At 48.8% G+C, this 15,923-nt stretch overlaps 1 protein-coding gene across 1 annotated transcript in view; it reads right to left on the bottom strand.

Moving 5' to 3' along the window:
• Positions 1–824: 824 nt before the first annotated feature.
• Positions 825–15,923, bottom strand: part of LOC145361770 (ras-related C3 botulinum toxin substrate 1-like) — a 62,931-nt gene continuing 47,832 nt past the window's right edge. The window contains exons 3-6 of the mRNA XM_080217735.1: positions 15,172–15,289; positions 12,938–13,000; positions 11,763–11,922; positions 825–986 (exon numbers count right to left, since the gene is read on the bottom strand). Of these exons, the coding sequence (XP_080073861.1) occupies positions 856–986; positions 11,763–11,922; positions 12,938–13,000; positions 15,172–15,289 (472 nt within the window). The 3' untranslated portion in view covers positions 825–855. The remainder of the gene's footprint in view (positions 987–11,762; positions 11,923–12,937; positions 13,001–15,171; positions 15,290–15,923) is intronic.

Here is a 15,923-nt window from a genome sequence, read left to right as displayed (position 1 = left end):
GGATGATATGGAGCACCGGTTCCCCGACACGTTGCGGCACACTTCCAGAATCGCCACGGTGCGTTCAAAGGCTAACTGGCTCATCCTGTCTGCACTGACTCTCACTGACAGAGCATCTTACCCAGAGCCCCTACACCACATTTAGCACAGCCAATCCACCCTAACCCGCACATCTTTCGGAGTGTGGGAGGAAACCGGAGCACCCGGGAGGAAACCCACGCAGACACGGGGAGAATGTGCAGACTCCACACAGACAGTGACCCGAGCTGGGAACTGAACCCAGGTCCCTGGCGCTGTGAGGCGGCAGCGCTAACCCACTGTGCCACCCGTTGCCCTAAACTATAAAAAAGGTTGAAGCTGGCTTCCTATTTTCTGTCTTCTTCCAAAGCAGGGAACTTTGAACTTCTCCCCCTCCACACGCCTGTGCTTTTTTTAAAAAAAACAATCTCTGTCACTCTCGCTTCCCCCAGGGGGTTTTTGCGTCCTTTGAGTTTTCGCTTCGTGTGGGGCCTCTGTCTTCAGCTTCCAGGTCTCGTTGGTCACGGACTGGGCCTGACTGGTGTAAACAATCTAAACCGCACCCCCGGTTCCTTCCCAGCCGCTCCCCCCCCCAAAATACACAGGAAACCCAGAATTCACCAGGACGTGGGAGGTGCCAACCCCAGAACCAAAGGCAAAGGTTAGTTTTGGTTTAGTGCCGGCAACGTTCCGGTTGGGAATCACCGACAGAGTAAACAGCTGGAGAAATGGAGCCAGGGTACCAAACAGCAGTGAGTGGTCTAGCTGAGGGATAGGGGAAGGGTGGGGCTGAATGGTCCACTCTGCTCTGTACCTCCAGCAAAACAGCGATTACCTTTACAGCAGCAGACACTTGCGTTTCTTCCTCTCCTCAGGAGCGGGGCACAGCACCGCACGGATAGCCTCATCAAACACCGTCTTCAAACCTCGCTGTGTGAGCGCAGAGCACTCGAGGTACCGCATAGAACCTGTGGGAGAGAGAGAAAGGAGAGAGAGAGAGAGAGAGAGAGAGAGAGGAGGAAAGAAAGGAGAGAGCAGGAAAGAAAGAGGGAGAGAGGGAAGGAGGGAGAGGAGGAAAGAAAGGAGAGAGAGAGAAGGAAAGAAAGGAAAGAAAGGAGAGAGAGAGAGAGAGGAGGAAAGAAAGGAGAGAGCAGGAAAGAAAGAGGGAGAGAGGGAAGGAGGGAGAGGAGGAGAAGAGAAAAAAAAAATCAGCAGATATCTTGACAAATCAAATATTTTGTTTGGATTCGGTGGGAGTGTTTGAAGTCCTGTCCTCTGCCCCAACCACTGAACTGTGCTGAATGCCTGGGCAGGGGCACCATCACCAACAACAACTTGTGTCTACATAGCACCCTCGATGCAGTGGAACATCCCAGGCAGAGGGAGAAGCAGCAAACACTATTTCATATTCAAACCACAACAATCTTATACTAGAATAAAAATAAACTACTAATCCAAAATAAAAACAGAAGGTGCTGGAAAAGCCAGCAGGTCTGGCAGTGTCTGTGGAGACGGGGCAGAGATAGTGTCGAGTTGAACATGACTCTTCCTTTAAGAGTTCTGAAGACAATGGGACTCGAGACGTTAACTCCACAGACACTACCAGACTTTTTGAGTATTTCCAGCACTTTAAACTTCAAATTATTTGAGGGACCGGTAACCTTAGCTTGTTCAAAGAGGAAAGATACGAGAACCTCCATTAAAAAAAGGTGGTGGTGATCTAGGTCAAGAATTCCAGAGCTCAGGGTCCCACAGGCAGATGACGATGTGGCCACCAATAAAGTTTATTAGTGTCACAAGTCGGCATACATTAACACTGCAATGAAGTGACTGTGAAAATCCCCCAGTCACCACACTCTGGCACCTGTTTGGGTACACTGAGGGAGAATTTAGCACAGCCAATGCACCCTAACCAGCACATCTTTCAGACTGTGGGAGGAAACCGGAGCACCCAGAGGAAACCCACGCAGTCATGGGGAGAACATGCAAATTCTACACAGACAGTGACCCGAGCCGGGAATTGAACTCAGATCCCTGGCACGGTGAGGCAGCAGTGCTAACCACCGCTGCACCACATGAAGACTGGGCAAGTCAGAATTGAAGGAATGTGGAAATCAAAGGGTTGTACAGAGGCTGTGGAGATAAAGAGGAACGAGGGATTGGAAAACCAGGATGAGAATTCTCCTACTTTACCTTACAGTACAGAAAATCTTACATAAATCTCAGAAACTAAACACTTCGAACAACAGCTCTTTTGCACTATTTAATTCATTTGTGGGACACGGGCATCGCTGGCTGGGCCAGCATTTATTGCCCATCTCTAGTTGACTCTCAACTGCCCTCCAAGGGCAATCACGTTGCTGTGGCTCTGGAGTCACATGTAGGCCAGACTGGGTAAGGACGGCAGATTTCCTTCCCTAAAGGACATTAGTGAATCAGATGGGTTTTTCCAACAATCGACAATGGTTTCATGGTCATCAGTAGATTCTTAATTCCAGATTTTTTTTATTGAATTCAAATTCCACCATCTGCCGTGGCGGGATTCGAACCCGGGTCCCCAGAACGTTAGCTGAGTTTCTGCATTAATTGTCTAGCGATAATACCACTAGGCCATCGCCTCTGCAGTCACTGTGATACACAATGGACAGACACCATTCAATGTTAAGCCTTGTAGGTCTCACACAGATGGACACTGCAGCTTGAAATGTTGGTCCGGTCCAAGCTGAAGTGGAAGATTTCAAAGTTAGGGCAGCAATTTATTTTATACATTATTAACTTGTGGGATATTGGCATCGCTGGCTAAACCAGCATTTATTGTCCATCACTAATTGTCCCTTGAGAAGGTGGCGGTGAGCTGCCTTCTTGAACCCGTTACAGATCAGATGATGTAGGTACTCCCACAGTGCTGTTAAGGAGGGCGTTCCAAGATTTTGACTCAACGGCCAATATGTTTCCAAGTCAGAATGGTGAGTGACTTGGAGGGGAACTTGGCGGAGGTGATAGTGGATGCCTTGGTGGTTATTTTCCAGACGTTGCTGGATTCCGGGGAAGTGCCGGATGATTGGAAAACGGCTAATGTTACGCCGTTGTTTAAGAAGGGTGCCAGGCAAAAGGCGGGGAATTATAGGCCGGTTAGTTTAACGTCTGTGGTAGGTAAAATGTTAGAATCTGTCATTAAGGAGGAAATAGCGAGGCATCTTGAGGGGAACTGCTTGATAGAGCAGACGCAGCACGGTTTCATTAAAGGGAAGTCGTGTCTGACAAATTTACTGGAGTTCTATGAGGATGTGTCTAGGGCGGTGGATAGAGGAGAGCCGGTGGATGTGGTCTTTCTAGATTTTCAGAAGGCGTTTGACAAAGTACCTCACAAGAGGTTATTGCAGAAGGTCAAGGGACATGGAGTTGGGGGTAGGGTGTTAGCGTGGATAGAGGATTGGTTGTCAAATAGGAGGCAGAGAGTGGGGGTCAATGGGTGCTATTCGGATTGGCGGATGGTGACTAGTGGAGTGCCCCAGGGGTCGGTGCTGGGGCCTCAGCTTTTTACCATTTATATAGATGATCTGGAGGAGGGAACCGAGTGTAGGGTGTCAAAATTTGCTGATGACACCAAGATTGGGGGAGCGGCAAATTGTGCGGAGGGTGTGGAGAATCTGCAGAAGGATCTAGATAGGCTGGGCGAATGGGCCAGGAAATGGCAAATGGAATTTAATGTTGACAAGTGTGAGGTGGTCCACTTTGGTAGGAAGAATGGTAGGAAGGACTATTACTTACGGGGCGAAAAACTGCAGCAGGCGACGGTGCAGAGGGACCTCGGGGTCCTTGTGCATGAGTCGCAAAAACCCAGCTTGCAGGTGCAGCAGGTGGTCAGGAAGGTGAATGGGATGCTGGCCTTCATAGCGAGGGGGATTGAATATAAAAGTAGGGAGGTCTTGCTGCAGCTGTATAGGGCATTGGTGAGGCCGCAGCTGGAGTACTATGTGCAGTTTTGGGCGCCGCACCTGCGCAAAGATATTTTGGCCTTGGAGGGAGTGCAGAGGAGGTTTACTAGGCTGATACCGGAGTTGAGCTATGAGGAGAGGCTGAATAAACTGGTCTTGTACTCGTTAGAGTTTAGAAGAATGAGGGGAGATCTCATTGAGATGTATAAGATGATGAATGGGATGGATAGGATAGAGGTGGAGAGACTCTTCCCGCTCAAAAAAGACAGTAGGACTAGGGGGCACAGCCTCAAGATAAAGGGGGGGGCGGTTTAGAACAGAGTTGAGGAGGAACTTCTTCACTCAAAGGGTGGTGAATCTCTGGAATTCTCTGCCTGTTGAAGTGGTGGAGGCTGCCTCGCTAAATATTTTTAAGACGCGGGTTGATGGGTTTTTGATAAGAGAGGGGATTAAGGGTTATGGGGAGAGGGCAGGAAAGTGGAACTGAGACACGACAGATCAGCCATGATCTTATTGAATGGCGGGGCAGGCTCGAAGGGCTAGATGGCCTACTCCTGCTCCTATTTCTTATGTTCTTATGTTCTTATGAACTTGTAGGTGTTGGTGTTCCCATGTGTCTGCTGCCCTTGCCCTTCTAGATGGTACGAGTCACGGGTTTAGAAGCAGCCTTGGGTGAATTTGTAGATGGTACACACTTTTGCCACTGTGTAGTGGTGGAACGTTTAAGGATGGGAAGCCAATCAAGTGCTCTGCTTTGTCCTGTTATCAACCATTTGGCTTTGGCACAGCCTGTATGGCTGTAAGAACCTACAAAGGGTCGTGATCGTAGCCCAATCCATCACACAAACCAGCCTCCCATCCATTGACTCCGTCTATACCTCCCACTGCCTCAGCAAAGCAGCCAGTATAATCAAGGACCCCACACATTCTCTCTTCCACCTTCTTCCGTTAGGAATAAGATACAAAAATCTGAGGTCATGTACCAACCGACTCAAGAACAGCTTCTTCCCTGCTGCTGTTACACTTTTGAGTGGACCTACCTCACATTAAGTTGATCTTTCTCTTACACCCTAGCTGTAACATTACATTCTGCACTCTCTCCTTTCCTTCTCTACGAATGGTAGCTTTGTCTGTATAGTGCGCAAGAAACACTTCTCACTGTATCCCAAAACGTGACAATAATAAATCAAATGGTTTTTTTCCAACATCTTGCCCTAGCTTGAGTTTTATCAGAAGTCTACTTCTCCCCTGTGACCTGAAGGTGAAGTCATTGTGGTGATTAACTGTTCTGAGTTTGGTTATACAAGTCTGCTAACCAATCGGTGTTTGCTATGCTCGATTCATCATGCCTGGGTGTGGATTCAGGGGAAAAATAAATAAAAGTATAGAAGAAGAGCTAGAAGCTACAGCGGACATTTTGAAACATTCTGTATAAAACCCTGTTACTCAATCAGAAAGTAGTGTCACCTTCAGCCCAAATCTGGAGATTTAAAATATCTAACAGTCGCTCAAGAGTTATGAATATTCTTTAATAGCGAACACCACAACTCAAGTCAAATAACCTCAAACGATGGCGCAGTGGTTGACAGGCAAGCATTAGTTGCAGTCAGTCAACAGAATCACAGGCTGTGTTGTCAATGTTCAACTCCAGCCACCAGGTGGCAATCTAACCCTGGTTGCTCCCCACAGGGAGTAAGCCTGAGGCCTACCTTAGCCAACATGGTTCAAGCAATTATCAAGTCAGAAAGCATCAAGAGTCATCAGGAATGAGCTAATTATTTTTTTTAGAAAAGAGAATTGAATGAGAAGGGACCATTTTGGTCTCCTTCAGAACCCGAATAGTTCTTGGATAAAAATAATGGGTACAAAGCCTATTCCTTTGGCAGCATCATTGGGAGGGACAAAAAGTAGTTCACAAGAGGTTGGGAGTTCAATTTACGACAGAAATTGGTGAGACAGATTCTCTCTCAGGTTCATAAATGGCCTCATGCCCAAGGAGACGATACCAGTGTTAATATAACTCTGTGTGAGTCAGACCCAAAAGGGGGCGACAGCGAGTTGAGAAAGAAAGCAAGCGCAGGCTCTTAGATTAGGTGAGATGATCCACATAACAGCACAGGAAGAGGCCTTTTGGCCCATCTTGTCTGCACCAGTTCTCTGAATGAACTAGTGCCATTCCAGGGCCTTCTCCCAGTAATCCCACATTCCTCCCATTCAGATCTCACTCTCTCTTTTCAGGTACCATGGACTTCCAAGTGTTGGCAATATGTGCAAACTCCACACAGTCACCCACCCAAGGCTGGAATCGAACCTGGGTTCCTGGCACTGAGGCAGCAGTGCGAACGACCGTGCCACCCCAAACCTGTACAAGATGACGGTTTTGTTTGACAAAGTCCTGTGGTAGTTTGCCATCTTTTGGTGCAGGTTAAGGGCAGCACGGTGGCACAGTGGTTAGCACTGCTGCCTCTGGCACCAGAGACCCAGGCTCAATTCTCGGGTCACTGTCTGTGCAGAATCTGAACATTCTCCCCGGGTTTCCTCCAGATGCTCCAGTTTCCTCCTACAATCCAAAGGTGTGCGCGTTAGGTAAATTGGCCATGCTAAATTCATAGAATAGAGTCATAGAATCCCTTTAATAAAGAATGAGGCCATTCAGCCCATCATGTCTGCACCAACCACAATCCCACCCAGGCCCTATTCCCATGACACCACACATTTACCCCGCTAATCCCCCTGACACTAAGGGGCAATTTAGCATGGCCAATCCACCTAACCTACGCATCTTTGGACTGTGGGTGGAAACCCACGCAGACATGGGGAGAATGTGCAACACAGACAGTTACCCAAGGCAGGAATTGAACCCGGGTCCCTGGCGCTGGGGGGCAGCAGTGCTAACCACTGTGCTGCCCCATATTAGTATTGTTTCCAATGGAGGAGAACAAGACTGGGATCCAAGCCTCCAATCCTCGTGGACAGGGTCACATCATGAAGAGAAGGACTCTGATGTAAGCTTTAGATCCACACTTCTGTCAATGTTTTTTCTACATCTCATGTTCCCAGCGTTAACAGATGGAGATGTTCTGATTCACGGTTTAGTCACCAAAAGGTGCCAGAAATCAAACCTTCAGGTGGCGGAACTCAACGACAGAAGTAGAAATATAAAGAAAATAAATATATTTTAGTCACTCGGATGTCAAGGGATGACTAGATTGTTGAATATTAAAAAGAGGAAAGTGGGAGTTCAGGTAGAAGATCACCTTGAACCTAGTGAATGGTGGGACAAGCTCAAAGAACAGAATGTCTGCCTCCAGCTCCAATATCTGACCTATTTCTCCCATTCTTGGACGAAGGGTCATCCAGATTCGAAACATTGGCTCTATTCTCTCTCTCCACAGATGCTGCCAGACCTGCTGAGATTTTCCAGCATTTTTGTTTCCGTTACAGATTCCAGCATCCGCTTTTATCATTTGCGAAGGCACGAATGAATCACGCACCCAGGAGATGCAGAATGGATGTTCCTGACCTTTCACCTCTAGAGCCTAGGTCACCTAAACCAACATGGATGAGCAGCTGAGGGGAGGGGGGGTGCGGAGGTTGGGCCGCACAGGCGTGCGTTTTGATTTGATTTATTTTTGTCAAGTGTATTGGAATTCAGTGAAAAGTGTTGTTTCTTGCGCACTACACAGACAAAGCATACTGTTCATAAAGTACATAGGGGAGAAGTAAAGGAGAGGGTGCGGAATGTAGAGTTACCGTCATAGCTAGGGTGTAGAGAAAGATCAGCATTACTGAAGCTGGGAAGCACGGTGGTTAGCGCTGCTGCTTCACAGCTCCAGGGACCTGGGTTCGATTCCCGGCTCGGGTCACTGTCTGTGTGGAGTTTGCACATTCTCCCCGTGTCTGCGTGGGTTTCCTCCGGGTGCTCCGGTTTCCTCCCACAGTCCAAAGATGTGCGGGTTAGGTTGACTGCCCACGCTTAAAAAATTGCGCCTTAGTGTCCTGAGATGCATAGATTAGAAGGATTAGTGCGTAAAATGTGTCAGGATATGGGGATAGGTCCTGGATGGGATTCTGGTCAGTGTAGACTTGATGGGCTGAATGGCCTCTTTCTGTATGGTAGGGTTTCTATGATTTCTATAACGTAGGTCCATTCAAAAGTCTGACAGCAGCAGGGAAGGAGCTGTTCTCGGAGTCGGTTGGTACGTGACCTTAGACTTTTGTATCTTTTTCCTGATGGAAGAAGGTGGAAGAGAGAATGTCCTGGATGCGTGGGATCCTTAATCATGCCGGCTGCTTTGCCGAGGCAGTGGGAAGTGTAGACAGAGTCAGTTGATGGGAGGCTGGTTTGTGTGATGGATTGGGCTACATTCACAACCTTTTGTGGTTTCTCTCTGGCCCCAATCACATTGCTGTATGTGGGAGCTTGCTGTGCACAAATCAATTGCTGTGTTTCCTACATCACAACAGCGACCTCACTCCAACAATACTCAATTTTTATTCATTTGTGGGACATGGGCATCGCTGGCTGGCCAGCATTTATTGCCCATCCCTAGTTGCCCTTGGAGGGCAGTTAAGAATCAACCACAGTACCATGACTCTGGAGTTACGTGTAGGCCAGGCCGGGTAAGGACGGCAGATTTCCTTCCCTAAAGGACATTAGTGAACCAGATGGGTTTTTCCGACAATGGTTTCATGGTCACCAGTAGATTCTTAATCCCAGATTTTTTTATTGAATTCAAATTTCACCGTGGCGGGATTTGAACTCGGGTCTCCAGAACATTAGCTGAGTTTTTGGATTAACAGTCTTGTGATAATATCGCACGGCCATCGCATCCCTCTGGACTGGCTTTCAAGGGTTTTGAGATGTCCGACGGCGCTATACAAGTGAAGGTCTCTTTTCATTGCGCCTCCCTTGCATCTCTGACCAATGATCCAATTGCTTTCACTCCATCCCCAAATGCCCCACGTGACTTTTAGCCCTCCCAGGGCGCATTTCCAAAACGAAGACTTCTAAAGTAACCCAACTATTTTTGTTTCTGCTAACCCTGGCTTCTTGGCAAGACGAGAAAACCGACAGTAGAACAAAAATGCACCAGTATGTAGACAAGCAAACGTTGGCATTGGGCAATTAGTCCTTGTGCAATGCCTTGGCAAAGAGAACTCTTGAGTATGTTGGACTTCCGTTAGCTGGTTCCTGCTTCCTGCGTGTCAACAGTGAGGGAGGACACCCACCCACACACACAGAATAAATACTTCCAGCTAATTTAGGGAGAAAGGATACCAGAGGCTATGTTTCTCCAGCCAAAGATTAACCAAGAGCGAGCCAGACTGTGTCCGACAGGAACCGACCACATGAAGCATCTACCCACCAGCAGACAGGCCTTTTGCCTTTCATTGGCTCAGGACACTTTCCAAAGGAGTCATCACGGTTGTAACTTAGGAATCATAGAATCCCAACTAGGTGGCACAGCGGTTAGCACTGCTGCTCCACAGCTCCAGGGACCTGGGTTCGATTCCCGGCTCGGGTCGCTGTCTGTGTGGAGTTTGCACATTCTCCTCATGTCTGCGTGGGTTTCCTCCGGGGGCTCCAGTTTCCTCTCTCAGTCCAAAGATATGCGGGTTAGGTTGATTGGCCGTGCTAAATTGCCCGAGATGTGTAGATTAGTGGGTAAATATGTAGGGATATGGGGGTCTAGGGCCTGGGTAGGATTGTGGTCGGTGCAGACGCGATGGGCCAAATGGCCTCGTTCTGTACTGTAGGATTTCTATGATGACTGTGCAGAAGGAGACCATTCAGCCCATCAAGTCTGCACCGATGACAATCCCACCCAAGCCCTACCCCCTAACTTTGTGTATTTACCCCGCTAATCCCCCAGACACTAAGGGACAATTTAGCATGGCCAATCCACCTAACTACCCCCACCCCCGGCGCAGTGCCACACTCCCACGATACGGCCTCGGAGCGTCACACAGACTTTTTTGCTCTGAAGGGGAACCTGAACCCATTGACCCAGAGACAAATGCACCAACCACTGACCCTGCGGACACGGGCAACTGGTCCAGTTCCCCTTCAAACACTTGCATTGGATCCACACTCACTACAAATACAACCCGTGTAAGGCTCGAGGGGGGCAGACGACCACAACACCATCTAAAAACGGAACCTACAATCTTATTCTGGGAGCTGGTGTACACACAAGGAATGGTTTCTCAAACTAACAAAAAAAAGGGGATCCGAGAATCTAAGCAATCTTTTCTGACGAACACAGAGAATGAGGAACTGTGAGGAAAATGCCTCCATTAACAATTTATTCCTATGACGTAACATGTCCACAAACCTGCAGTGTTTAGTCCCAATGACAACAGGAATCGTGAGTTCAAATCTCTCCACCTCTGGACTCAGCCCAAAAGGCCATAAGATTATAGGAACAGAATTTGGCCATTCAGCCCATCGAATCTGCTCCGCCGTTCGGTCATGGCCGATATGTTTCTCAACCCCATTCTCCCGCCTTTTCCACCTAACAATCAAGAACCTCTCTATCTCTGCCTCAAATACACTCAATGGCCTGGCCTCCTCTGTGGCAACAAATTCCACAGACTCACCACCCTCTGGGTGAAGAAATTCCTCCTCATTTCGGTTCTGAAGGGCTTTACTCTGAGGCTGTGCCCTCAGATCCGAGTCTCTCCGACTAATGGAAACGTCTTCCCCACGTCCACTCTATCCAGGCCTTTCAGTATCCTCTGAGTTTCCTTCATCCTTTTGAACCCCATTGAGTACAATCCCAGAGTCCTCAAACACTCCTTGTCCTAAGAATCCCGGCATTGCAGGAGGCGGCCATTCGGCCCATTGAGCCTGCACTGACAACAACCCTGCCCAAGCCCCCTCCCCTTCACCCCATGCGTTTACCCTGCTAATCCCTTTGACTGTAAGGAGCAATTTAGCATGGCCAATCCACCTATCCTGCACACCTTGGGGAGGAACCGGAGAACCCAGAGGAAACCCACGCAGACATGGGGTGGGGGAGCGGGGGGGGGGGCGAAATGTACAAACTCCACACAATTACCTGAAACTAGAAGCAGGAGGAGGCCATTCGGCCCTTCGAGTCTGCTCCGCCATTCATTTTGATCACGGCTGATCATCAAATTCAATATCCTGATTCCCCCCTTTGCCCCAATATTTCTCGATCCCTTTAGCCCCAAAACCTATATCTAATTTCTTGGGATCAGACACTTTGGCCTCAACTACTTTCTGTGGGAGTGAATTCCACACATTCACCAACCTCTAGGTGAAGAAATTTCTCCTCACCTCAGTCCTAAAACATTTCCTTTTTTCAAAAGTTTATTTTTTAGTGTCACAAGTGGGCTTACATTCACGCTGCAATGAAGTTACTGTGAAAATTCCCAAGTCGCCACACTCCGGCGCCTGTTCGGATACACTGAGGGAGAATTTAGCACGGCCAACGTGCCTAACCACACGGACTGTGGGAGGGAACCAGAGGAAACCCAGACAGACACGGGGAGAATGTGCAGACTCCACACAGACAGTGACCTAAGCCGGGAATCGAACTTGGGTCCTCGGCGCCGTGAGGCAGCGATGCTAACCGTTGTGCCACCGTGTTTACTGCCCATCCTCAGACAGTGACCCCTTAGTTCTGGACTCCCACGGGGAACATTCTCTGTGAATCTACCCTGTCTAATCCTATAAGTTCCATGCTCTCCGCTGTGCGACATGTTGGACAGCCCAACCAGTTATCATCGCCGTACAGTGAATGCAGCACTGCCCCAGAGAAGAAGGAGAAACCGTACCAATCTCCTTTGTCATGGCGAGTCCCTGTGGGTAGGTGATGGGAGCCAGCTTCTTCTCCTTGAGTTTCTCGATGGTGTCTTTATCGTCCCTCAAGTCCAGCTTGGTGCCCACGAGGATGATGGGAGTGCTGGGACAGTGATGCCGCACCTCGGGATACCACTGAGGGAACAACGTCAACAAGTCAGCGAACCGGTCAACAACTCCGCACGGCAGAATTTGGATTCAACAAGAGATTACCTGGGATGATGAATCTACATTCTCGAGGTTTGGGATAACTCGTGAATGAACACGTTTAAAGAGCCACTAGGGGATTATTGGGCATCAGAAAAATTATGGCGGCTCACCAACATTGAACCAGAGAATCCCAACAGTGCGGGGGAGGCCATTCGGCCCATCGAGACTGCACCAATTCTTACAAAAGAGCATCTGACTCTATCCCCTTAACCCCACATATTTAGCCCATTAATCCCTTGATCTTAAAACACCAAGGGCGGCACTGCAGCCCCACAGTGTCAGGGACTGGATTCAATTCCGTCTCGGGTCACCATCCGTGTGGAGTTTGCACGTTCTCCCCGTGTCCGCATGGGTTTCCTCCCACACTCCAAACGTGTGGGTTGGGTTGATTGGCCGTGCTAAATTGCCCCTTAATGTCAGGGGGAAGGAGGAGATAGGACAGGACCTGGGTGGGATTGTTGTCAGTGCGGTCTCGAAGGGCCAAATGGCCTCCTTCTGCACTGTAGATTCTACAAAAGGGACAATTCAGTATGGACAACCCACCAAACCTGCACGTCTTTGGACTGAGGGAGGAAACCAGAGCAACTGGAGGAAACCCACACAGACACGGGGAGAACATGCAGACACCACACCCAAGGCTGGAATTGAACCATCTGATGTTGAGGCAGCAGAGCTAACCACACTGCCTACACAGTTGCCAAGGCAACTTGGGGTCAACAACGGCAGCCATTTTGAAACAACAATCCCAACAAGCTTGGGAACGATGGAAACTAGATTGGAGCAAAATTCCCAGCATCGAGCAGGGATGTCTCGGAAGCCGGGCTTATCCCTGTTTTTGATGGGTTGCAACTGTAACGAGGAAGACTGAACAAGCTTTCGGAGAAGATGGAAGGACGTTGCCGGCAGGAGAACAGAGCGATGGCGAGACGCTCGCGCTTACCTTGGCGCGGACATTTTCAAACGACGCGGGGCTGACCAACGAGAAACAGATCAAGAACACATCCTGGAAGAAAAGGAAAGGGAAAATTAATCTTCACTTCAGCAGTGCGGGTTACAGGGGGCAGAAACAGGCCATTCGGCCCAAGGTGGTGTTAACACTCCCAGAATTCAAGACTGGCCTACAGAAAAACCAGGCCAGTCCAGGGGAGTGGCCATTTCCTCACGCCAAACTGCCCGGCCTTTTTTGGGAGAGGCTCCTCTCATTAATCCCCCTCACACACTCCGCCTAACAAATTTCTTTGCAACCCAAGGGGAAACAAAATGGGCACTTCTTTCACTCAGAGGGTGGTGAGTATCTGGAACGAGCTAGTAGAGGTGGGTACAATTTTGTCTTTTAAAAAACATTTACATGTTGTCTATCCAGCTGATCTATGCCCCTCATTACTTTATAGATCTCCATAAGATCATCCCTAAGCCTGCTACGCTCCAGGGAAAACTTCCGCGCACAAAAGGTTGGCAGAGTTTTGGAACTCTCTCCCACAAACCAATGCGCCCTAACCTGCAAGGCTTTTGGACTGTGGGAGGAAACCCACACAGACACGGGGAGAATGTGCAAACTCCACACAGACAGTGACCCGAGGCCGGAATTGAATCCGGGTCCCTGGCGCTGTGAGGCAGCAGTGCTAACCCACTGTGCCACCCCAAATTCAAGGGAAGCAATGGCCTGGTGGTATTATCACTAGACTAAAAGTCCAAAAATTCAGCTAGTGATCTGGGGACCCGGGTTCAAATCCCGCTACAGAAGCTGGTGGATAATGAATTCAATACAAAATATCTGGAATTAAGAATCTACTGATGGCCATGAAACCATTGTCGAAAAAACCCATCTTGTTCACTAATGTCCCTTTAGAGAAGGAAATCTGCTGTCCTTACCTGGTCTGGCCTAGATGCGAGTCCAGAGCCACAGTAATGTGGTTGACTCTCAACTGCCCTCTAAGGGCAACTAAGGATGAACAATAAATGCCCAGCCAGCGATATCCATGTCCCACAAATGAACTTAAAAGATTCATTTATTTTAATCAGGTATTGGGATACAGGGAAAAGTAATTTCTTGTGTGCTATACAGACAAAGCATAGGGGAGACGGAATGGAGAGGGTGCAGAATGTAGTGTTACAGTCATTGCTAGGGTGTAGAGAAAGATCAACTTAATACAAGGTAGGTCCATTCAAAAGTCTGATGGCAGCAGGGAAGAAGCTGTTCTTGAGTCGGTTGGTACGAGACATTTGTCTCTTTTTCCTGACGGAAGAAGTTGGGAGGGAGAACCATAGAAAAACTACAGTACAAACAGGCCCTTCGACCCACAAGTTGCACCGATCTTATCTCTACCTACTAGGCTTACCTATATCCCTCAATCCCATTAAGTCCCATGTACTCATCCAGAAGTGTCTTAAAGACCCTATCGAATTTGCCTCCACCACCACCGGCAGCCGATTCCACTCACCCATCACCCTCTGAGTGAAAAACTTACCCCAACATCTCTGTACCTACTCCCCAGCACCTTAAACCCGCGTCCTCTCATAGCGACCATTTCAGCCCTGGAAAAAAGCCTCTGAGAATCCACTCGATCAATATCTCTCATCATCTTACACACCTCTATCAGGTCACCCCTCATCCTTCGTCTCTCTAAGGAGAAAAGACTGAGCTCTCTCAACCTATCCTCATAAGGCATGCCACCCAATCCAGGTAACATCTCCTCTGCACCCTTTCAATGGCTTCCACATCCTTCCTGTAATGAGGCGACCAGAACTGAGCAGGGTACTCCAAGTGGGGTCTGACCAGGGTCTTATACAGCTGCAGCATTATCTCCCGAGTGTCCGGGGTGAGTGGGGTCCTTGATTACGCTGGCTGCTTTGCCGAGACAGCGGGAAGCGTAGACGGAGTCAATGGATGGGAGGCTAGTTTGTGCGATGGGCTGGACTGCGTTCGTGACCCTTTTGTAGTTTCTTGCTATTTCAAGAGGAACGTCTTTACCCAGAGAATGGGGAACTTGCTGCTACACGGGGAATAGCTGAGGGGAGTCACATAAACATTGAACACTGAGGCTGGATAAATATATGAGGAAGGATTACAGGGGGATAGGGGTTAGAGAGGTGGGGGGGGGGGGGGTGGGAGGGAGGATAAACACCTGGGAATGTCTACTGGGCCAAACTGCTACCCAAACTAGATCTACGTACGGTCTGTGGGTAGGAGAGAGGTCGGAGTCGATCGTAATCCTCTTGACCAGCTGTATCCCATAGCCCCAGGTTCACTGGCTTCCCATCGACCATCACATTGGCAGAATAATTATCGAATCTGTAAGAAGGACATTTTGTTGCAACAGATAAATATAAAAGCAAAATACGGAGGATGCTGGTTTCCTGAAACAAAAACAGAAAAACGCTGGATAAACAACATCTGTAGAGCCAGGAACTGAATTAATGTTTCGAACTGGGTGTGATGCTTCTTCAGAACTTATAGAATCCTGACAGCGCAGAAGGAGGCCATTCGGCCCAGACAATCCCTGTAACCCCACACATGTACCCTGCTAATTCCCCCTACACTGAGGGGCAATTCAGCATGGCCAATCAACCTACCTTACAATGTGGGCAACACAGTGTTTATCACTGCTGCCTCACAGCGCCAGGGACCTGGGTTTGATTCCCAGCTTGGGTGACAGAGCAGAGTCTGCATGTTGTCCCTGTGTCTGCATGGGTCTCCTCACATAGTCTGAAAGACGCGGTTAGGTGCATTGACCATGCTAAATTGCCCGAGTGTACTTGAACTGGCGACTAGGGGATTTTCACAGTAACTTCGTTGCAGTGTTAATGTAAGCCTACTTGCGAGATGAATAAATAACACAGGCACTATCTCCATAACCCCAATTTAGCAGGGCCAATCCATCTAACCCGCACATCTTTGGACTGTGGGAGGAAATTAGAGCACCTGG

The sequence above is a fragment of the Carcharhinus amblyrhynchos genome, chromosome 35 (genome assembly GCF_965287045.1).
Source record: "Carcharhinus amblyrhynchos chromosome 35, sCarAmb.v2.hapA, whole genome shotgun sequence".
Classification (NCBI taxonomy): Eukaryota; Metazoa; Chordata; class Chondrichthyes; order Carcharhiniformes; family Carcharhinidae; genus Carcharhinus; species Carcharhinus amblyrhynchos.
Note: the sequence above shows the minus strand (reverse complement) of the source record. Positions and strands in the feature narration are given on the sequence as shown.